Here is a 22,357-nt window from a genome sequence, read left to right as displayed (position 1 = left end):
GATCTTGGCTACCGGCAACCTCTGCCTCCCGGTTAAGCAATTCTCTCAGACCCCGAGAGCTGCATTACAAGGCAACCCTGCCACTACGCCTGGCTAATTTTTTTTTTTTTTTTTTTTTTTTTTTTTTTTAGTACATACTCATCACCGCCACCATCCTCGCTGCCACCAGGGGGCAGTGTGGCCCCAGCGTAAGGGCATCAGCTTTGGTGGCCAAATGCACTGGTCTCAAATCTCAGCTCCACATACGGCCTGTGTGTCCTTGGGCGCATGACTTCACTTCTCTCTGCCTCTGTTTCCTCTTTGTGAATGGGGGTAATAATCATGGCAATATTGGCTTGAGTGAAGTTTAGTGAGCTGCTCTATGTGAGAGCGCTTTGCAAATCAAGTGCCTCAGTTCATTCGCCACCACAGCCACAGAGATTCCACTCCCTGGAAGGCTTCTCACCTTGCAAAGCCTGAGACTCTCGCACTCAGCTTCTTTGGGATTATGCCAGTCCTGTGACAGGTGACCCTGGGTTGCCCCCATTCTTAGTCCAGTGTCTGAGAAGGGGAAGAAAAACTCCATTTGCGTTGGAGCATTGGAGCAGCTCAGATGAATAAACAGGAGGAAGGCTGCAGGCAGAGGGACTGGCTGATGGGAAGCTCCCCGAGGGAACGTCCAGCCAGCTCGATGCTCATTAGCCAAGGACACGTGGAAAGCTAGAATATGACTGTGAGCACATACGTATTCTTTCAGGAGGAAGCAGAGAACACTTGGGTGGTGCTGGGAGGGATTGGAGGTCGTCCTTACCACGTGAAGGATGGATCTGTGCTAATCCAGTGGTAAAAGGCAGGAAGGGCATTTGAGCTGAGGGAACTGTGCATACGCAGGCGCCAGGGATGAAAGTGTAAGGTAGGTTATAGGTGTGTGGTGATGAGCAGCAAATGTTAGGCTAAGAAATAGGCTTTGCTCTGAGGAGAAAGGCTGGGCACAATAAGATTAGGGTTTGGAGCTGGGCACGGTGGCTCACACCTGTAATCCCAGCACTTTGGGAGGCCATAGTGGGAGGATCACTTGAGCCCAGGAGTCTGAGACCAGCCTGGGCAACATAGCAAGACTCTGTCTCTATAAAATAAAATAAAATAAAATAGCTGTGCATGATGGTGCAAGCCTGTGGTCCCAGCTACTTGGGAAGCTTGAGGCTGGAGGATTGCTGGTGTTTGAGGCTGCAGTGAGCTAGGGTGGCACCAGTGCACTCCAGTCTGAATGACAGAGCAAGATCCTGTCAAAAAAAAAAAAAAAAAAAAAAAAAAAGATTAGTGTTTGGAAAGATGGCTCCATTAGAATGTGGAGGATGGATTAGAACTGGGGAGACAGGAGTCACAGAAGATTAAGGAAGCTGTGCAGGGTTCCACAGGAACAAGGAGTGGGCTTTGAATTTAGGGAAAAGAGGGAGTAAGAGACAGAGGAATATGAGGCAGAGTTGCCACACAGGCTGTGGGGATGGGGGCTGACTCTGAGGAGACAGGAGGGGCTCAGAACAGGGACCTGGGAGGGGCAGGTTTCCAGGCAAATGGTGAGCTCTTTGCTGAACCGGAGCTGGGGTTCAAGCCCCTCCTGTTGTAGGAGGGAAACCTGAGATTTAACAAGGAAAGTAAAATGCCCAGGGTCAGTCAAAGGCAGCAGCTTAGTACTTGGCTCGTTCCGTATTCAACCTCATGGCTTAGGGACCAGTGGATGATGACCAAGTCCTCAAATTTGCCCTTTGAGACGGTTAAGTGCCGTCTCAGGGGCTTGGACTCTGGGGCCAGATTGTCTAAGTTAAGATCCTGGTCTGCCTCTTACCAACTGTGTGACCTTGGCAGGTCTCTCTGTACCTCAGTTTCCTCATCTGTAAATTGGGGGTTATAATAGGTTGTTGGGAGCATTAACTGAGCTGATACAAGTGCTTAGAATAGTGCTTAGCAAATAATGAGTGTTAGTCGTAATCGTTGCATCCATTTTGAAGAAGAAGCTGAGACTTAGAAAAATGAAGTATCTGCCCCATGCCACGCAACTAATGTTGGCCGAGTTCCAGCCTAAGCTACTCCAAAGACTTGACTGGTTTGCTTAAGCTGATTGCTTGCCACTGCTGGCTCTTTCTGGAGGATGGTTGGTGTCTTTAACTGAAGAAACTGGAGTCCCCAGCAGAAGGACTCTTAGGAGGAGATTCTGTGGCCCTCTAAGCATCCTGTCTGGACCCAGCTCTGATTCTGACACCACCATTCAGCCTGTTTGCTGGATAAATCCACTTGCTCCCCTGGTCAGAGAGCAGGCCAGAAACCAGGATCCATCAGGGATGCCTGAAACCTGGTCTCTCCCCTAGTTCCACCTAGGGGACAAAAAAAAAAAAAAAGGACATGCATTTAAACAAGGACAGTGCCACTTAGAAGGTGAGATGATTTTAGACGCACATGCCAGGAAGAGTTGGAGTGAGTGAATCTTGGAAGTGTGTGCGCAGAATGGTGGGGAGTGATGTGTTGGGAGTGTGATGTGAAAAGGAGAGAATCAAGCAAAAAGCGAACTGATGTGCTCTGAATAAGCAGCACTGATGGAAGGAAGTTAGCCTGCTCCAGCCCCTCCTGAGAGAGTTGGCACACAGGCAAGTTAGGGTGTCCTACCCTGTCCAGACACCAGAGAGAATCCACCTGGCCACATGGTTCTTATGTGAGCCGCTACGGAGGCCCCGACCAGCCGAGAAGCCGCTGCCTGTGTTCTGCTTCCTGCCTTCCCCATCCCTAGGCTCATAACCCATCAGCAGAGGAAGTGACTCATCTTCCCAGATGAGATGGGCGGCATGCTTCCCCAGTAGCTCTCAGAAAATGTGCCCGAGCCACAGAAATGAAGCCGGGCGGCGGTGGGCTGTGGGTTTCTAGAGACCACTCCGTGCGGTGCTGCTGCACTGACTTTCCAGAGCAGCTTCCTCAAGAGAAGAAAACAATCATAGCATTACCTGAATACCTATTACCCACCTATAAGCACGTGCAAAGCACACTGAGTGATTAGTTCCATCCGTCAGATGAGGAAACAGAGGTGGAATGAAGAACACATGAATCTGAGTCTCCGTTTGGAAAGATGAGGGAGGTATGGAGATGGAGGGTGAGGGTGGTTGCACAACAATGTAGATGTACTTCATGCCACTGAATTTTATGTTAACATTTTATGTTATATATACTTTACAATTTAAAAAAGTACTGCAGGCTGGGCGCCATGGCTCACGCCTGTAATCCCAGCACTTTAGGAGGCCAAGATGGGTGGATCACCAGAAGACAGGAGTTCGAGACCCGCCTGACCAACATAGTGAAACTTTGTCTCTACTAAAAATACAAAAATTAGCCAGGTGTGGTGACGCACAGCTGTAGTCCCAGCTACTCAGGAGACTAAAGCAGGAGAATTGCTTGAACCCAGGAGGCAGAGGCTGCAGTGAGCTGAGATCATGCTACTACACTCCAGCCTGGGAGATAGAGCAAGACTCTGTCTCAAAAAAAAAAAAAAAAAAAAAAAAGTGCAAAGTAAGAATTAAGTAACACAGCTACCAAGGGGGGAAGCCAGCAGTCACACCCAAAAAGTCCTACCCCAGAGCCTTCTTTGCTCTAAACACCCCTGTAATGTCTCATCTGCAAGTGAGGATAGTGACCTGCAGAAGATGTGATTGGACAGAGAGACAGGGGCCACTCAGTGTCAGGCTGAGAAGGATGGTCTCTCCTGAGGGCACTGGGAGCTGGGTCAGAGTTTTACACAGAATGGGGCATGGTAGGATTTAAGGGTTAGAAAGTTACCTCTGGCTTGCAGGAAGATGGGCTGGTGTGAGACTGGAGGTGGGAAAGAGGCCAGAGCATGGCCCAGACAAGAGCGGTGGTGGGCTAGACCAGGACAGGGCTGCAGATTTGAGAGGCTTGTAAAGTGGAATGGACAGGTGGGGAAGGCAGGCAGGCGATGACTGCCCTAGCTGGGTTTCTTCTGGCCCACCCAGTTCAGCCTCTGGACAGTGATCCTTCAAGGTCCCCTCCCTGACTGAAGTCTCAGAGGAAAAGTCAGGGCACAGGCTTCCTCTCCAGCCCCCAGGGGGCAGTGTTGCAAAGTCTTTGGGGAGCAGGGCCCTTCTTCCAAATTATCCACAGCCGGGCAGGGGCTTGCTCTCATCCCGCATTTGCCTCTCCCCCTTACCCCATCCCCAGCCCCCACCCTCGGCGTCCCTCCCAGCCTTTGCTGCACCACCCCTCTACCGTGTCCTCTCTCCAAGAAGACACATTATTAAAAACTGTAATCCCACACTTGACACTTTAGGAAAACAGTGGCACAGCCATTAGCTCATGTGGGCCATGAACAGAATGAGACTCCAAAAGACAGGGTCAGAACAGAATGAAACTCTTCCCCCAACTCCCACCACCCCCATCCCCAACCACCGTTAAATTTTTTTGTTGTTGTTAGAGACAGGGTCTCGCTCTGCTGCCCAGGCTGGAGTGCAGTGGTGTGATCATAGCTCACTGCAGCCTCTAACTCCTGGGCTCAAGGGATCCTCCCCACTTCAGCCTCCCCAGTAGCTGGGACCACAGACATGTGCCATCACACCTGGCTAATTTTTAAATTTTTGGTAGAGACAGGGTCTCACTGTGTTTCCCAGGCTTGCCTTGAACTCCTGGCCTCAAGAAATCTTCCTGCTTTGGTCTCCCAAAGCACTGGGATTATAGTCATGAGCCACTGCACCTGCACCCCCCAACCTCCACCGTTTTATAATAAGGAAACTGAGGACCAGGCAGGGAATGAGACCTGATCAGCATGTCAGTGGCAGAGCCGAGGCTGGGGGCTGAAGGCCAGCCAGTGCCCAAGCTGGAGCCCTGCAGCACCTGCAGAACAACAACTGTGCACAGTGGTCCCCCCGCCCACCTACAGAGTCCCCATGTTGCTGCTGAGCTTCCTCCTACCTCAGGGGGCCTTCCTAGTGATTTATTCCCCTGGGTTGTCGGTGAGGTCAGGCTGACCTGGCACGTACGTGTCATGATTTACTTCCTCCTCATCCTCTGCTTCCAGAATTATAAGAGTCATCACCATCACCATCACTGCCATATTAATAATGGCTCATGTCTGCTCAGCTCTCAGAATTTTGGAAGCACTAATCCATCCATCAGCTCATCCAAGCCGTATGACTGCTCTGGGAAGGCGTTTTGCAGGCAATGGCACTAAGGATCAGAGAGGGCAAGTGACCAGCCCCAGGTCACTGGGCGAGGCTGGGAGCAATCTCCCAGAAGGAAGAAGCTGTACCACATACTTAGGAGGTCGGGCAAGATAACAGGGTTTAGGACAGTCCTGCCAGGAGGTTTCTTGTGTCAACTAAAACTCAAAACCTAAGCCCCCCAATTTGCTGAATGGACAACCCACCTCTTGGCCAAGGGGACACCAGAGAAACCTTTAAAACTGAGTTTTGGCCATGAAGGGACAAGAGACACACCTCGTTTATCCCCCTCCCTTTTGTGGCTTAGACACTACACCTGAGCAGCATTAATGCTAAAACAGAGATCATAAGACTGACAGAATGGACTCTTTGTGGCAATAAGATGCCAAACTATAAACAAGACCTCGGGTCACGCCAGGCAAGGGTTAAGTCCCACACCCATACACTAAAGAATAAACTATGTTCTCACTGCCACAACATTTCTCTTTTTCTCTAGCAGCTAAATAAGCCCTGGTCTTGAGATAAGCAATGGTAAAACAATTTGCAGCTCCTCCACCGCCAGACGCTAACTAACTGATGCCCGTTCCACCAGCCAAAACTATAGGTCTAATTGGACTAGAGACTGATTTCAGGAATTTTTTCTGATAAGAGACCACTGACCATGGATGGGTTCTGGCCAGTTTATAGACACCGCACTTGAGTCCTTCATGTCCTTGCTTCACCTTTTGATGTATACATGCATTTAAATGTTAAGTCTCCAACCCAAGGTGAACATGGGTCATATGTAACACACATGTTTGTTCAATATGCATACATTAGGACCACCTCGTGAATATTCACAGCTCCTCCTATAACCTGTTGAATATGTGTATTTGGGCAATGCATTCAGCTTAAATTTCTATCTAACCCCTCCTCCCTTAAAGTGTCTGTCTCTGGACTCTGCCAAAGACTGAGCTCCCCAGCCCATCAGAATGGCCACCTTGTAGGCTGTAACTCTTTATAAGAAGTAAGTCTCATACCTATAATCCCAGCACTTTAGGAGGCTGAGGTGGGAGGATTGCTTGAGACCAGCCTAGGCAACACAGTGAGACCCTGTCTCTACAAAAACTTACCAAATTAACCAGCCGTGGTGGCATGCACCTGTAGTCTCAGCTACTGGGGTGTCTGAGGCAGGAGAATCGCTGGAGCCCAGGTGTTGGAGGCTGCAGTAAGCCATGATTGCATCACTGCACTTCAGCCTGGGGGACAGAGTGAGACATTGTCTCTAAAAAAGAAAAAGAAAAAAAGAAAGCAAGAAAGAAAAGAAATAAAGTCTTCTCTCCAAATGCATAGATCCCATGATTTTTCAGTTGTCATGTTTCATCTCTATTTCACAGATGAAGAAACAGCCTCAGAGAACTTTGGACTGGGTCAGGGTTAAACTGACACCCAAGCTCATGCGCTTTCTGGGGCACAGAGATGTCACTTTCAGGGAGGGATGCGGTTTCCAACACGGTGTGTATTCTCACAGGCTGGAGGGAGTTGGAACTAGGATAAGGCTGCTGTGGGGTGAAAGAGCCTGGAGGTGGGGGTTGGGGGAGGCAGGTTCCCCAGGGAGTGGTTGGAGGTAGGGAGAAACCTCCAGGCGGGGTTTAAGCTGCTACAGGGAGCACGGCAGGGCCTATACAAGAGTAGGGCACTGGAAGAGCCAGGGGCTGTGTTGAGGTTAGGTGGCTGTGCAACCTGAACACTCACCCTGCCTGCACACCTGCTCCTCTCCTCGCAATTAGGAGATGAGCTGTGTCCTGATGGAGAAGTTGTGCCAACAAAGACAGGAGAAGCCCTGAATGCTTGGCAGGATGGGGCCTGTTTCTCATCAATCAGCTAGAGAAACTGAAGCCTGCTTATCTAGGGAGACATGAAGAGTGACTCCCCCGTGGACTCCACACTCTCCTGGCCTCAATCTACCAATCTGAAAAAAGGAAAGGCTGAATTAAAGGAGCTCCACATTCCTTCGCACTCCGACCTCTGAGAAGTGATGGATGCTCTGAGGCATCCATCCTTGCTGTCCTTGGCTCAGATCCCAGCCCCTGCTGTATACGTGACATGTAGCCTCAGGCAAGACACGAGGCCTCTCTGAGCAGCAGTGTCCTCATGGGTGACATAAGGAAGACATAGCCTTCCTTGAGCAGAGTGAACGAGCCATACATGGGAGTGTGTCTGCACAGCGAGGGCCTGACTCCAAGGCGGCATCCGGGGGGCAGGGAAGGCCGAGGCTCTGGCTGAGGCCCTCGTTTGTCTGCCTGGCCCATGGCTCATTTATAGATATCCCCTTCCTGGCTGCTAGGCCAGAAGGGAAGTGGGAACAAAGATGCTGAGGTGGCAGTTTGGAGCCGTTTTCAGGAAGAAGCCTCTGGGCACTCTTCCCCTTTTCACCCCGCCCACAACCCGTCTTCGGGGCAGTCTCACAGTGATCCTCAGGACAGGCCTGAGGTGGATGGTTGGATGTCATGATCTCCATTTAACAGATGGGAAGACAGAGACCCAGAGAGGACAAAGGATCAGCCCAAAGTCCTCCAGCAGGATTATAACAGAGCTGAGACCAGCATTGAGGTCTTTAATCTGGGCCCAGCCCTATTCCTTTGTACCCCCAAGCAGATAGTTCTATAAAATGAGAGTCTCCTATTTTTCCTGGTTTACTAAAAGGCATTTTCCTAAGTGGGTTGGCTTGAAGAAGGTAAGGGATTAGGTTCTGCAAACAGCCCAAGGTTTTATGAACAACATCAGGCTTAGCACGAGACACAGGGCTCTCTCACGCCTGTAATCCCAGCATTTGGGAGGTCAAGGTGGGTGGATCATGAGGTCAGGAGATCGAGACCATCCTGGCGAACACGGTGAAACCCCGTCTCTACTAAAAATACAAAAAATTAGCCTGGCGAGGTAGTGGGCGCCTGTAGTCCCAGCTACTCGGGAGGCTGAGGCGTGAGAATGGCGTGAACCTGGGAGGCGGAGGCTGCAGTGAGCCAAGATCGTGCCACTGCACTGCAGGCTGGGCGGCAGAGCGAGACTTCATTTCAAAAAAAAAAAAAGAAGAAAAGAGACACAGGGCTCTGTGAATATTATGGGGCCCTGGAAGCACCAAAGTTTTGCAGATTGGGCTAGGCCAACGGCACAGGACTCTAAAAAAGGCATCAAGTTTTGTAAACTGTGGGAATCCACAGATGGTATTGTGATCCACATGCATTGTGGTACTCTGTAAAATGCACCTTCTTATAATACTTGAACAAAACACAGCAAACACCACACACTGGCAAATGGCAAAGCCCAGGTGCAAAACAGTGTGGTCAAACCTCAGACCTGGGCCACTCATAGCAGGAGCTGACTATGGGGTTCACCAGGGAGCTGGTCTGAAGGCATGTTAGCCTAAGTCTCAGAGGCTCCTGGGTACCTGACCCTTGCTGCAGTTCCACAGCTCAAGTTCAGGAATATTCTTGGACCAGGCTTTGCCAGCCTGGGGAAGTTGAGGTAATAAGTGAAAGCTGCTCATACCAGAGGCTACTGTACATACCGTGCCCTGGGGGGTAGTGTGCATTGCTTGACTCAAAGATCAATGAGACAGGCCGGGCAGGTGCAGTGGCTCACACCTGTAATCCCAGCACTTTAGGAGGCCAAGGTGGGTGGATCACTTGAGGCCAGGAATTCGAGATCATTTTGGCCAACATGGTGAAACCCCGTCTCTACTAAAAATACAAAAATCAGCCAGGTGTGGTGGCATGCGCCTGTAATCCCAGCTACTTGGGAGGCTGAAGTACGAGAATCACTTCAACCTGGGAGGCTGAGGCTGCTATGAGCCGAGATCATGCCACTGCACTACAGCCTGGGCAACAGAGAGTGACTCCATTTCAAAAACAAACAAACAAAAACAAAAAGATCAATGAGATAAACTTAGCCAGACAAGCTGGTCCCCCCGACAGAGACCATTCCATGCACAGAACTTCTTCAGGCCCTGGGGCCAAGGTGGGGGTAACTGGGCTTCCAGAAAGTTTAAAGGGATCTTTATATTGTAATTTGGAGTCTGGGAGGTTGCACCTCTGCCAATCTTCATGAGGATTCACAATGCTGACGTTGATCGGAAGGATTTGGAGAGACAGACCCAATTTGGTTTTCCTAAGTAGGGTCTGATCAGGTCAGATCCTGGGTCAAACCCATCAGGGTCTGGTCTTTCTATTAATCCAAGCCAATTCTTGACCTTTCTCAGTGGAATGGTCATGCACTCACATTTCTTGTTTCTCAAAGACTCATTTATTCATGTAACAAGTATCTATTGAGTGCCTCCTGAGTGCCAGGGAGATCTGTGATCATTTCACACATTCCCTACTTCCTACTAGCACCCTCATATAGCAAATAGGAGCCAAGTGGAGCTGGTGTACGTTTCTCTGTTATTGCACCCCAAAAGTTAGACTCCAAACCCACATCCTCATTCCATGCAAAAAGACCTTATTCCAGGGACAGGGTCAGATTCACTTCTGTATCTTGGATTTGGGGAAACCCAGATCTTCTTCAGAGAAGATAGCCTGGGTGGAGGGAAAATCCTGGTTCTAGCATTAGAGGTTCAAGGCACCCACCACCTACTAGCTGGGTGATCTCTGGCAAGTTACTGAGACTCAATGCCTTATTTGTAAAATCAGGGAATAAATAACCTGACCTTACAGTGTCAAGGGGAGGACCCAGTGGGGCCTTGTGTGTGAAAGTGCTGTGCAAGCTGGGAAAGGCAAGGTGGATTTGCTTTCCCTTGCTTCCCTGTTCTGAGCCCCACCTCTGCCACTCCTTTCTCTGCGCTTCAGAGGCCTCCAGGCTTGGCTTCTTTCTCCTTCGCTGAACCTTCACAGTGGCTCTGCAAGGAATTAGTGTCCCTTCTTTATAGATGAGAGAATTGACACTCAGGGAGATGCTGGGACTTGCCTGAGATCACTTGACCAGCAAATGATAGCTGAGATGGGACTCAGATCTGTCTGGCTCCTGGACCTCCATCCTCAGTCCTCAGTTCAGAAAATGCTGAGAATTTCATATTTTCCATTCTGTTCCCCTCCTCCCTTTGCCTAGATGGCTGAAATTGATGGACCTTCTACCATGAGCTCCACCCAGGCAGGCTGCCACTGGATACTTAGTGGACAGGGCACCTTCTTGCTCTGGATCCTTGGAGCTCAGGGAGGAGATGAGGGATTTAGTGAGAGGGGACGTAGGCTTGAGGGGGACAGGGGTTCAGTGAAAGAGGACAACTGCTAGATGGAGGAACAAGGGCTCTCCATGGGGCCCTCCTATCAAGGGAGGGCAACAAAAGTTCTGTGAAGGGAACAAGAGCTTGGTAGGAGAAGGGCTCGGGTGGAAAATGGGAGTGCAGTGAGGAGACTGGGGATGAGTGTGGAAGGTTGGGGAGCTTGGGGAGACCTATCAACATCCCCTCTGCGCCCCCACCTCTCTGCTACTAACAGAGCAGGGGAAAATACCTAAGGGAAATGCAGAGGCAAGAGGCTGGAAAGGACAGGCTGAGGCTGAGCCTCAGGGAGGCGGGGCACAGCTTCCTCCTCGCAGAGAGGCTGGACTTGAATAAACCCAGCCTCCTACACAACTGTGGAGCCAGGGCAAGGGAGAGACAGAAGGAGCAAGTGATCCAGGGAGACAGACACTTGGAGACACTTGGGGTTGAGTTTGAGGAGGACTCCCTAACCTGTGCCTGGACAAATCTCATGTCCTGTGTGGTCCAAGAGGAACTGACCCAGTGTCTGGAGCTCCCACCATCATTGCATCCCTGCTGTGGCTCACCTGCTGCTGTCCCCAGGAGCCCCCGAGAAGATTTGCTTCCTCTCTCCTGCTAAGCTCCAGGTCCTGAGATTGAATTAGGGGCTGGAGGTCACTGCACTGCAGCAGTCATGGGACCCAGGATAGGTAAGTCCGGACAAAGTAAGGAAGGCGCATGGAGAGTGAGCCTGGGGAACATGTTCCCAGAGAAAAGGGTGAGGCTGTAGAGCCAGAGTGGGTGGGATGGGTGCTCACAGCTCTTGGCACAGAGCCAGGCACATGGCCAGAGCTCAGTAAAGGTGTGTTAAATGAATGAGTGGATGACTGGAGGAGCAGAAAGGGACACTATTTACTCAGCTGGAGCCAGGGAACCCAGCCAAACCTTGTTGATGACACAGAGACTTACAGGACAACAGAAACACAGGCCCCTGACCCCCTCATCAAGCCCTGTTTCCCCTCTCGAAGGAGACAGAGACAGACAGCAGAGAAAAAGAGAACAGTGTAGTTAGACAGACAGTGCAGACAGGCAGGCTCAAACAAAGAGGCACACAGGAGGTCGGAGAATGCAGTATCAACAGGTGTCAGCAGGAGAATGCAGGGAAAGGTAAGGAGGTCAAACCTGGAGAGAGGGCTGCAGCAGAGACTGCGAGAGACAGAGAGGAAGGAGACAAAGCAGGAAAGAGAATCAGACAGGGACAGGTGCCGGAGAGCTACAGGCAGACCTGCAGGCAGTTAGAAGATCCACCCAGAAGACCAGGGGATTGAGAGTGACCTGCAGAGACCTGCATGGGTCTCTGCACAGTGAGGTCTCTTACTGTGGAGAGGGGAGGAGGCTGGAGGAAAAAGGTCTTGAAGCTCTGCCTGCAGGGTGACAAGGAAACACCTTGAAGCGAGGGCAGTGTTTCTGGGAACGGAGCACCTGGCCCAGCATTTCCTGGGAAGTCAGTGTGGGTAGAAGAAACAAAGGATCTTTGGATTGGGAGAACTCCAGGTTAGACGCCCTATAGCGGTCACCTTTGGCCTCTTTCCCAGCTGTTGAATCTCCCCTGGGCTGTGTGAGCCTCACAGCCATTTGGGCAAGGCCCCACTTGCTCCCAGAAGCCCAGGAGGGAGGGCTTTATAGGCCGTGGAGACAGACCCAGCTGAGGCCCAGCTGCAGGGACTCCAGGAGAACGCAGCCACGGCTTGGGGACTGCAGTATGGCAGGAAGGGTGGGATGGATGCCTCCTCTCAGGGCACCTCACAGGACAGATGCGAATGAGGTCAGTTTGGGTGGGATGGTTTGGTAGGGGGGATGATGTGAATGGGCCATTGACAAACCAAATTCCCCATCAGCTTTGGCTCAGTGTGGATGGGAGGGATGGAGAGCTGGGGGTGTGGGAACTAACTAGAGACTTTGGCTGCACTGTACCTCCCCACAAGTCCCCCCAGGACTATTTTTCTGATCCCTGCAGGGCCCAGTTCTGGAATGTTCTCCAGGTGCCCCCTGACTTCCCACACAGACAGCAGGAAGCTGACCCCAGCATCTGCCCGGTGGGCCATCAGGTGCCACCTCTAGCCTTGCTTCCCGAGACCCATTCTGGGCTGTGGCCAGGCTCACCACACTACTCTGAGGGGTGTAGGAATGCGGGTGGGGTAGGATACAGAGCCTGCAGCCTGGGAAGAGTCCCCAAGGGAGAGGGGAAGTTGTCCCAGTCAGGGCAGACACCAGAGAGGAGTGAAGGTCAGATCTGGCTCCAGCAGAGCCCCTTCACCAACTCACCACATACCTCTTAGGCAGCAGTTTCCCTGCCAGTGCCGGGACACCCATTGACACACACATGGTGTGACGCAAAGATTTCATTTTCCCACTTGTTCACCGTTGCTCAGGAAGCCCCTGCCCACATCCCATCCTGGTGACATTTGCCCTGTTTTCCAACTCTTTGAAATGCCAACTCCTCCAGGAAGTCGTTCCAGATTCTTCCAGCTGGGGGTAACCTCTCCCATATGCTTTTGTTGACCCTTTCTTTGAGGTTCATCCCTCCTTGTTTCCGGTATTGCTGTTCCTCTCTCCAGCCCATCTGTGTTCAAATGTAAGCCATTCTAGGGCAGACAGGTGGGGCGAGGGAAAGAACCAGCAGTCCCAGGTTCAAATTCCAGCACTGTATCACTGGCTTTAAGAGAACCCAGTGAAATGTCCTCCCCTTTTTAATAGGTGAGAAACTGATGCTCGGAGGGGGCAAGCAAAGTCCAAGCTCACCCCAAAGTAAACAGCAGGGTGGAGGCCAGCCCCCAGGTCTGCCTGGTACCGGAGCTCTTCCTCTCCATGCCATTGCCCTGGGGCTTTCTCTTCCCTTCCACCAATCCCATACAGGGTGAGCATGCCAGGGAAGGAGATAGCACTGCAAATGCTTAGAAAAGTGACTACACCTGCATATCTGTGGAGCTAGTGAGCTGCCCAGTACCGTTGGAGGAGCGGGTGCCACTGGCAACACCTTGGGAAGTTTAAGCCAAAGAAGCTGATGGGGCCCAGTCCCAAGGAACGTGTATGCCAGGTTAGGCACATGGACTTTGTCTTAAAGGCAGTTGGGAGCTATAGAAAGCATCTAGGGAGGAAGTGGCCCTGCTTCAGTGGCCCAGAGAATCTGTGTTCTGGGAACTTTCACAATAACCCCACTCATGTGTACTACGGTCCTTTTTTTTTTTTTTTTTTTTTGAGATGGAGTCTCACCCTGTCACCCAGGTTGGAGTGCAATGGCGTGATCTCAGCTCACTGCAACCTCTACCTCCCGGGTTCAAACGATTCCCCTGCCTCAGCCTCCGGAGTAGCTGGGATTACAGGCACTCGCCACCACATCCAGCTAATTTTTGCATTTTTGGTAGAGACGGGATTTCACCATGTTGGCCAGGCTGGTCTCGAACTCCTGACCTCATGATCCACCCGCCTCGGCCTCCCAAAGTGTTGGGATTACATGCATGAGCTACCACGCCCAGCCATGTGCAGCACTTTTATGATGACAAAGCACTCTGGGCCCATTTTACAAATGAGGGTGGCCGGGCATGGTGGCTCACACCTCTAATCCCATCACTTTGGGAGGCCGAGGCAGTGGGATCACCTGAGGACAGGAGTTTGAGACCAGCCTGACCAACATGGTGAAACTGCATCTCTACTAAAAAAAAAATACAAAAAATTAGCTGGGTGTGGTGGCAGGCGCCTGTAATCCCAGCTATTCTGGAGGCTGAGGCAGGAGAATTGCTTGAACCTGGGAGGTGGAGGCTGCAATGAGCCAAGATCGCACCATTGCACTCCAGCCTGGGCAAGGAGAGCAGGACTCCATCTCAAAAAAAAAAACAAACAAAACAAAAAACAAAAACAAATGAGGAAACAAAAGCTAGGAGGAGCTCTGTTACCTGCCCAAGGCCATGCAGCTACTTGGCAACAGAGCTGGGGCTCAAACTCGAGCCCCCCACTGGTAACAGAGGCCTTCCTGGCCTCCTCTTCCCCTCTTTCTGGACAAGTCTGTACTGAAGACTCCAATGTTCCCAGCCTGTGCCTGGTGAACATAGGCCTGAGGGAGCTGGCTCTGCAGGAAGCCTGCCCTGAGGTCCTTTCTAGACCCCAGGGTCTCTGGTGCCAAAACAGCCTGAAGATGGTCATTTGGGTCACCTTGTGTTTGGAGGACTAGAGATTCATGATCCGAGTGAGATGGGATAACATGGACCCCTTAAAGGATCAATTAATTACAGAGAGAGATTAGCTGGGACCACATGGAGCAGATGGAGCATGGCCTTGAGCCATAGCTGCATATCTCTGAGCCTCTGGCTCCTTGTTTTAGGCCTAGGGAGACCCTCCCTCCAGGCTGTAGTTGCCATTTTTTAGGTCATCCTGGGTCTAGATGGGGTAGCCAGGGTTACAACTGGGAACAGAAAGTCCCAGCTCAGGGTCCCTGACTGAGCTGGGAAACCACCAGAAAGTTTGCCTGGCCCCTCTGCGACCCTGCCAGATCTCCTTCAAGAAATAACAGCTGGAGTCTCACAAAGCTGGACCTCAAGCACGCTATTGTCCTCCCAGCAGACCACCCAAGGTCCTGCTGGGAGGAATTTCCCAAATATGACAGCCAAGCCCAATGCCTGGATACATTCCCCCTTCCTGCCTTTGACTCTCTCTCCTCCAGAATGCTGGGCCAGGCCAAACAAAGAACTGGAGCATTCAGGGCCCTCATGCTGCCCCTATCCCAACTCATGTGCACCACCGCAGTCCCCACCCACAGACCCCATGCTCCAGCCTTCTCTTCCCCTTCATTTAGTTTAGTTCAATTCAACAATCTTGTTCTTTTATTGAGACAGAGTTTCCCTTTTGTTGCCTAGGCTGGAGTGCAATGGCACAATCTCGGCTCACTGCACCCTCGGCCTCCCAGGTTCCAGCAATTCGCATACATCAGCCTCCCAAGTAGCTGAGATTACAGGTACACGCCACTACGCCCAGCTAATCTTGGTATTTTTAGTAGAGACAGGGTTTCACCATGTTGGCCAGGCTGGTTTCCAGCTCCTGACCTCAGGTGATCCACCCGCTTCAGCCTTTCAAAGTGCTGAGATTACAGGCGTGAGCCAGGCCTCAAAAGATAAGTGGTTTGCTGGGGACGAGGGTCACTCCAGGCTGAGAGTACAGCTTGTTCAAAGGCTTTGAGGTGGAAAAGAACATGACAAATTTAGGGAATGGCAAGAATCTATTGGAGCCAAGGAATAATGCTCACTAGGGTGGGGGGTACATGGGATGGGACTAGCTTCCACTAACCTTGACCTCCTTGGGACTGAGCCTGTACTCACGGTTTGCGGATGGAGCTGGGAGTTGGGGAGGGGCTAACCATTGTTGAGGACCACAGTATATCAGGCATAGGACATTTTCCTTTAATTGTAATAAAAACACTGGGAGATAGACACTGCTCACTAACTCACAGAGAAAACAGGCTTAGAGAGGCTAAATACGCTGTCTTAGGTCACACAGCTACGATATGACAAAACAAATATTTGAATCCAAAGTCTTCTCACCCAGAGGGTTTCAGCAGGGAACTAACATGATCCACCAGGACTGGGGGAGTACAGGACAGCGTCTGCCCTGGGGGAATTTATTGCCTAGTCAGGCAGAGAAGAGGGAAACATAAGTAATGCAAGAGAGTGACCAGCGGAAATTGGCCTGGGAGGGGGTTTTATGGAGGGAGAGATGAGAGATGAGCTGGGCTGCAGGAGCTTGGCAGGGGTATCTGCAGGCCCAGGGAATCTCAGACAACTTAGGAGGTAGGAAGGGCCCAAGGCAGGGGTTTGTAGCCTTGGGATTGGCTGCCTCCCACCCCAACACCTCTGGAGGGGGACGTCTGCCATTATCATGAGGAATGGATTGCCCAGCATCTGCTGCTGGTGTTACCAGAAAGGGGTCTGAATCCAGACCCCAAGAGAGGGCTCTTGGATCTCGTGCAAGAAAGAATTCAGGGTGAGTCTATAAAGTGAAAGCAAATTTATTAGGAAAGTAAAGGAATAAAAGAATGGCTACTCCATAGACAGAGCAGCCCCGAGGGCTGCTTGTTGATCATTTTTATGGTTATTTCATGATGATATGCTAAACAAGGGGTGGATTATTCATGCCTCCTCTTTTTAGACCATATAGGGTAACTTCCTGACATTGCCATGGCATTTGTAAACTGTCATGGCACTGGTGGGAGTGTAGCAGTGACAACAACCAGAGGCCACTCTCATTGCCATCTTGGTATTGGTGGGATTTAGCCGGCTTCCTTACTGCAAGTTGTTTTATCAGCAAGGTCATTAGGACCTGTACCTTGTGCCGACCTCCTATCTCATTCCGTGACCTGGAATGCCCAACTGTTTGGGAATGCAGTCCAGTAGGTCTCAGCCTTATCTTACCCAACCCCTATTCAAGATGAAGATGGAGATGGAGATGGGTAAGAATCTCAATTCAATGGTTTTGGATTTTGTGGGGAGAGAGTCTGAGAATCTGAGGGCCACAGCCTCTTCCTTTGAAGGGCTGATCCATCTTTCAGGAAGTTTCTCTAAAGAACAATCAAACCATTTGCTTCAGATAGACAGTCTAGGAAGAGGAAAAAAATTGCTAATGAAGACAGTGAAATAGCAAATACCATCATGTGTATGTAGACGTGTAAGGTACAGTTTGGGGTTTTTAGCGCTCAGGCTGAATGTGGGGATAGATGGTTTTCATCCTCAGGAGATGCTTTCTGCACCAGGAAGGAGAGATTATAGTCCCTGCATTGTAGCCGGGGGCTTCAAGCCTGTATCACTGCCTCCTAGCCAGTGAGTGTGCCTGGAGAGAAGAGGTCCAGTTCCTTGGGTCCTGTGGTTGGTTATGACTTGAATGAGAGAGGGAAAGAGATGATCCAGAGATGGATGAATGGCAATGTCAGGATGGAGGGGTTTACCTGGAGGAAGACCAGGTGTGTGTGGAAGGGGATGGGTCCAGCTGGGCCCAATTGCCTCAGATGTGCTTGAATATTTATCAGGAAAAGAGAGCAATGGCCCCCAGGAAAGGAGAGCAAGGGCCACCTATATGTCAGGCCAGCTGCCCCAGAGGCCTTACCTCTTTGAGGTCGTATAGAGGAGAAGAGATTTCTTGTCCTCACTCTTTGCTAGGCTGGTGGCTGAAGTCACTATAACGAAAGACAACTTAACAGGAGAAAAGCATACAAATTTATTTGGCTTTTTAAAATTTGATTTACTTTAATTATTATTATTTTTACATGGAGATTGGGTCTCTCCATATCACCCAGGCTAGTCTGGAACTACTGGGCTTGGTAATTCTCCCACCTCAGCCTCCCAAAGTGTTGGAATTACAGGCGTGAGCCACTGCACCTGGCCCAAATTTATTTAGTGTAAGTTTTCCATGACACGGGGGCCTTCAGAAATGAAGACCCAAAGAAATGGGAAAACCCGCGTATTCTTAACTTTTTAGTTTTTATTATTTTGAATTTAATTTAATTTAATTTAATTTAATTATTTATTTTTTGAGACAGGGTCTCACCCTGTTGCCCAGGCTGGAGTGCAGTGGCATGATCTCGGCTTACTGCAACCTCTGCCTTCTGGGCTCAAGTGATCCTCTTGCCTCAGTCTCCCGAGTAGCTGGGATTACAGGCATGCACCACCACACCTGGCTAATCTTTTGCGTTTGTAGTAGAGATGAGGCTTCACCATGTTGTCCACGCTGGTTTATTGTTTTTTAATCATCTAGCCTAAAATGTCAAAACTTGTGAATTTTATGTCAAGTTTGATGAAGAAGTATATAGTTGTGGAGAAGTATTGCACAAAGAGGGTGTGTGCTAATGGTGATAAACTTGGGGAAATCTAGCAAGGCCTGTTTGTTCAGATTCTTCTCTGTGTCCTTGCATCTTCAAAGTTAAGGCTGTTTCTTTTCTCCAGGCAGAAAGAAAGTAACTCTCAAATGAGGATCTTATGACCTGTTTCAGGGTGAAAGGCGGGAGAAGGTCAGAGTGGTGTGACTGTCCTAAGTTTTAGGACCTGCTTCTACTGTTTTCTCAAATGTGGCCAAGGTGCCATATTTGGGGAATAGTGTGTCCTGAATTCCATCAGTAAATACTGTTATCTTCACCTTACAAATGGGGAAACTGAGGCTCAGAAAGCTCAGGGGATATGCCCAGGCTCACACAATGGGCTTGTAGCACAGCTGGGATTCCAACCCAGGTCTGAGGCCTTAAAGCCTATTCTAAGCCTCACGTTTCCCTGAGATCTGCCCTTTGTAGCTGGGAGGCAGCCAAAGGAAGCAGAATCCCGGGCCTTTCCTGCGGAGAACAGGTAAAGGAAGGTGGTCCTTGCAGTCAGGCTGGTCTCTGAAACCCTGCTCCTCATTACCCAGACTCAGGTGGTGTGGAGAATGCTGACTGTACCCATGAAGGGCAGCCTTGAAGGGGGAGTCTCTGACTGACCAGACACATGGGAAATGAAGTTTGTGGCTGACAGACTTTCAGGAACCTGTCTGACTGTCTTATGAGGAGCTGCAGGCAGGTGGCTGACTGACGGTCTGAACGGACAGCTCTCCTGAAAGACAGTGGCCCGCTGGCTGGCTGGCTTACCAGCAGGTGGACACGGTGTGCCTGCACGAGTGATCAGCCAAGTGACCGATTGACAGTCGGGCACACAGACCCGCTGCGGGGCCCTAGCCCCTGGAGCCACCTGGCCTACGTGGGATCCCAAAACTTAGCTGCCCACCTGGGAGAGAGAGAGACTGGGTTTTTTAAACTAGGACTTGGCTCACTGCCCCAGGTCCCCTCATTCCCACAGGCGACTGCCAGCCCAGCCCAGGTTCAGTCCCATGGCCGTCCCCTCCTCCTGTCAGGGGTGGCCCCTGACAAAGGCCCCACAGAACAGGGCAGGGCCTCAGTGACCTTCAACAGGAGGACATGCAGCCCTGGACTTGACCATCCTTCCAAGGGGAGTTCCGCCCTGAGTCAGGGGGGAAAGGTTTGCTGTCAGGGCATCAGTAGAGACCCCAGCCCACAGGAAAGGCTTGGAGGGGGTGGACAGCCTGCCTGACAAGCCCCATTCAGTGACTGACTGACCGCCCAAATACATGACTCATGCACCTCTCAGAGCCAGGAATAATGTAGCCAGTGCTTCCCTCCCCTGCCCAGAGGCACAGGCTGTGGACTTTGCCCTCCACAAACAGCCATATCTCTAAAGGATAAAGTAATCCCAGGAAGGCTCTGAGTCTTGACAGAAGAGGCCGGGATTGAAGCTTCAGGGAGAGCCAGAGGTGAGGCTGGAGTGGGAGCTCACCTGAGGCAGAGCAGGTTCCATGAGTGGGCAGGTGAGAGGCTGTGGGGCTGGAACTGGGGTTAGACAGGCTGGGGCACAGCAAGAATGTCTCCAGTATAACCAGGAAGCTAAATGGAGGATCCAGGGTCTGGCCTGGAGCTGGGGGCCTCATGTTCTGAGCCAGCCCACAGGCCTTCCACCCCTCTCCCCCATCCATTCCTTGGGTTTCCTTCAGAGCTGGGGCTCCAGGTCAGGGACTTCTGCTCCCAGCCTCAGCTCCCGCTCTCTCATCTGGTTGGCTTGGCCCCTTGGTGGACTGGCACTGCTACCTATGAGGTGACCTGGCTTGGTTTGGTTGGGCCAAGACAGAGAAAAGCACTGTGCTTCTTCCCCTTGTCAAACTTGTACAAGGAGCATTGAGTGACATTGAGTTTAACACCTACCTGGACTTGAGTCCTGGGACCAATACTAACCAGCAAAACTAGTTCCTCTGAGCCTGGGTGTCGTTATCAGAAGCGTAGAGATAATAAGACACCAAAGGGACAGAGCTGTGGAGAGGGTTCATGGGCCAGTGCACAGAAAGCCTGTGGCACAGAGTCCAGACTACAGCAGGTAACCCACTGCCGCCAGTGAGAGGAGCTGAGGCTCAGAAATGGTCCCCTCCACCTCCTCTGGGAGCCTTTACTTTGAACTGCCTTACTTCCTCCTTGCCTTTAAAGTGACTCCCACTGAGTGTCCCACGACACTCCTCTTCCCTAGGCCAATTTCCCATCTCCTCCTGTCAGGTGCCAGTTTTGTTTCAACAGTTCCTTGCTTCCTCTGAGTGTTTATGCCCCCAAGAGGGACTCCTCCCTAGCCACACGCACTTCCATTTCCTCAGCCAAATTCCTCAACCTGTTTGTATGGACGTTTCTCCAAAGCAAGATATACAAGTGGCAGTAGGCACATGAAAAGATTCTCAACATCATTAGTCATTAGGGAAATGCAAACCAAAACCACACTGAGATACCACCTGTACCCTATGAAGATGGCTATAATTGAAAAGACAGACAATAAAAGTACTAGCAAAGATGTAGAGAAATTGGAACATTGCTGGAGGGAGTGTAAAATGGTGTTGCCACTGTGGAAAATGGTTTGGCAGTTCCTCACATAGTTAAACACAGAATTATTTTATATGAATGTATGACCTAGCAATTCTGCTCCTAGGTATACAGCCAAGAGAATTGAAAATGTATATCTACATAAAAATTTGTACATGAATGTTTCTAATACCTGAAACTTGAAAACATTATGCTAAGTGAAAGAAGCCAGTCACAAAAGGCCACATATTGTGTGATTTTATTTATATGAAATGTTCAGAATATAGGCAAATTCATAGAGACAAAAAGTAGATGAGTGCCAGGGAAGAGGGAGGAATGGAGGGTGACTACAGATGGGTACGGGACTTCTTATGAGGGAATGAAAATATTCTGGAATTAGATAGTGGAGATAGTTGTACAGCTTTGTAAATATACTAAAACCCACTGGATTGTGCACTTTTAAAAGGGTGGATTTTATGACTATAAATTACATCTCAATTTTAAAAATCCTCAGGCTCCCAAATACCCTGTAAGAGGAGCACAGAAACTTCACCTGTGGTGGTTCAGGGCCTCTGTAGCCCCCTCCCTGAGTTTGTCTTTCAGCCCTGGAGATACAGTGAGAGTCCCCCAGGTCAGAGGAATCCTGAGGTCAATTTTCAGGCTCCACAAAGAGCATGCTGAGTGAGAGGAAACTCCTGCTGGTGGTGAGAGGGACATAAAACAATGGAGGCTTCCGGCAGGAAGTGGAGCCGCAGGAGGGGAGGAAGGCCAGGGAGACCAGGGCTGCCAGGAAGAGCAGGTGGTTTCAGTCTAAATGGAGGGGTGGAGTCTGAAGTTTGGACTTCCGGGCTTCCCACTGAGAGTGAGCTCAGGAGACCCTGGGAGATGCCTCTGAAGGGGCTGAACTTTCCTCTCATTGCAGTGAGTGAGATACTGAGGGTTACCATAGTTAACATGTGAGGAAAACCAACATGCGTAAAGGAGGCCAAGGGTCCAAGACAGCTCTGTGTCCTCAGTTATCACCCCATGGGCCTCTGTCCACAAGGGTGTTAAATGAGATGAGCTCGGAGGGCCCTTTCTGCCCTGACCAGCAACATGGTCTGATGGTGTGATGTGGGGATTGGCTGGTTAGCTCTGTGATGACATGCACAGGGGTTCCCTGTGCAGGGGTTGGAATCTACTCCAATACACTGCAGAAAAGCCTTTATTCCCTGACTATGGACCTAGCCTTGACCCTGCCCCTGGCTCCAGACCTCTGATCCTAGACTGAACCAAACAGTCCCAGGCCCAGACTCAGTCTCCAAGAGCACAGGCTGTCTCACAACCCAAGGCAGGCTGAGAATGTGCACGGCTCACCCTCCTGCAGGGACCACTACCTGCAGTTTTGCTGTGTGGGGAGGTCAGCAGCTTCTCCCCAGAAGGGAAGTTTTGCTGGGAGCAGAGTGAGGTGTGAAATAGGTACCCAGTAGGCTTTGGGTCAGTAGGGGCACAGGGACACACACCCTTTTAGGAAAGTCCCTTCCAGAACTGTGACCT

General features: G+C 50.7%; 1 protein-coding gene across 3 annotated transcripts in view; it reads left to right on the top strand.

Moving 5' to 3' along the window:
- The first annotated feature begins 10,707 nt into the window (after window positions 1–10,707).
- The window catches only part of SLCO2B1 (solute carrier organic anion transporter family member 2B1), a 55,277-nt gene continuing 43,627 nt past the window's right edge, over window positions 10,708–22,357 (top strand). The window contains exon 1 of one of the 3 annotated variants that reach the window (XM_017885286.1): window positions 10,708–11,117. In XM_017885286.1, the coding sequence (XP_017740775.1) occupies window positions 11,102–11,117 (16 nt within the window). In that variant the 5' untranslated portion in view covers window positions 10,708–11,101. Of the gene's footprint in view, window positions 11,118–19,633; window positions 19,795–22,357 lie in introns of those variants that run through there. The other 2 variants (XM_017885287.1, XM_017885288.1) reach the window with 2 other exon arrangements.

Source organism: Rhinopithecus bieti, unplaced genomic scaffold (genome assembly GCF_001698545.2).
Source record: "Rhinopithecus bieti isolate Rb0 unplaced genomic scaffold, ASM169854v2 scaffold_14549, whole genome shotgun sequence".
Classification (NCBI taxonomy): Eukaryota; Metazoa; Chordata; class Mammalia; order Primates; family Cercopithecidae; genus Rhinopithecus; species Rhinopithecus bieti.
This window is presented reverse-complemented; position numbering and strand designations above follow the sequence as displayed.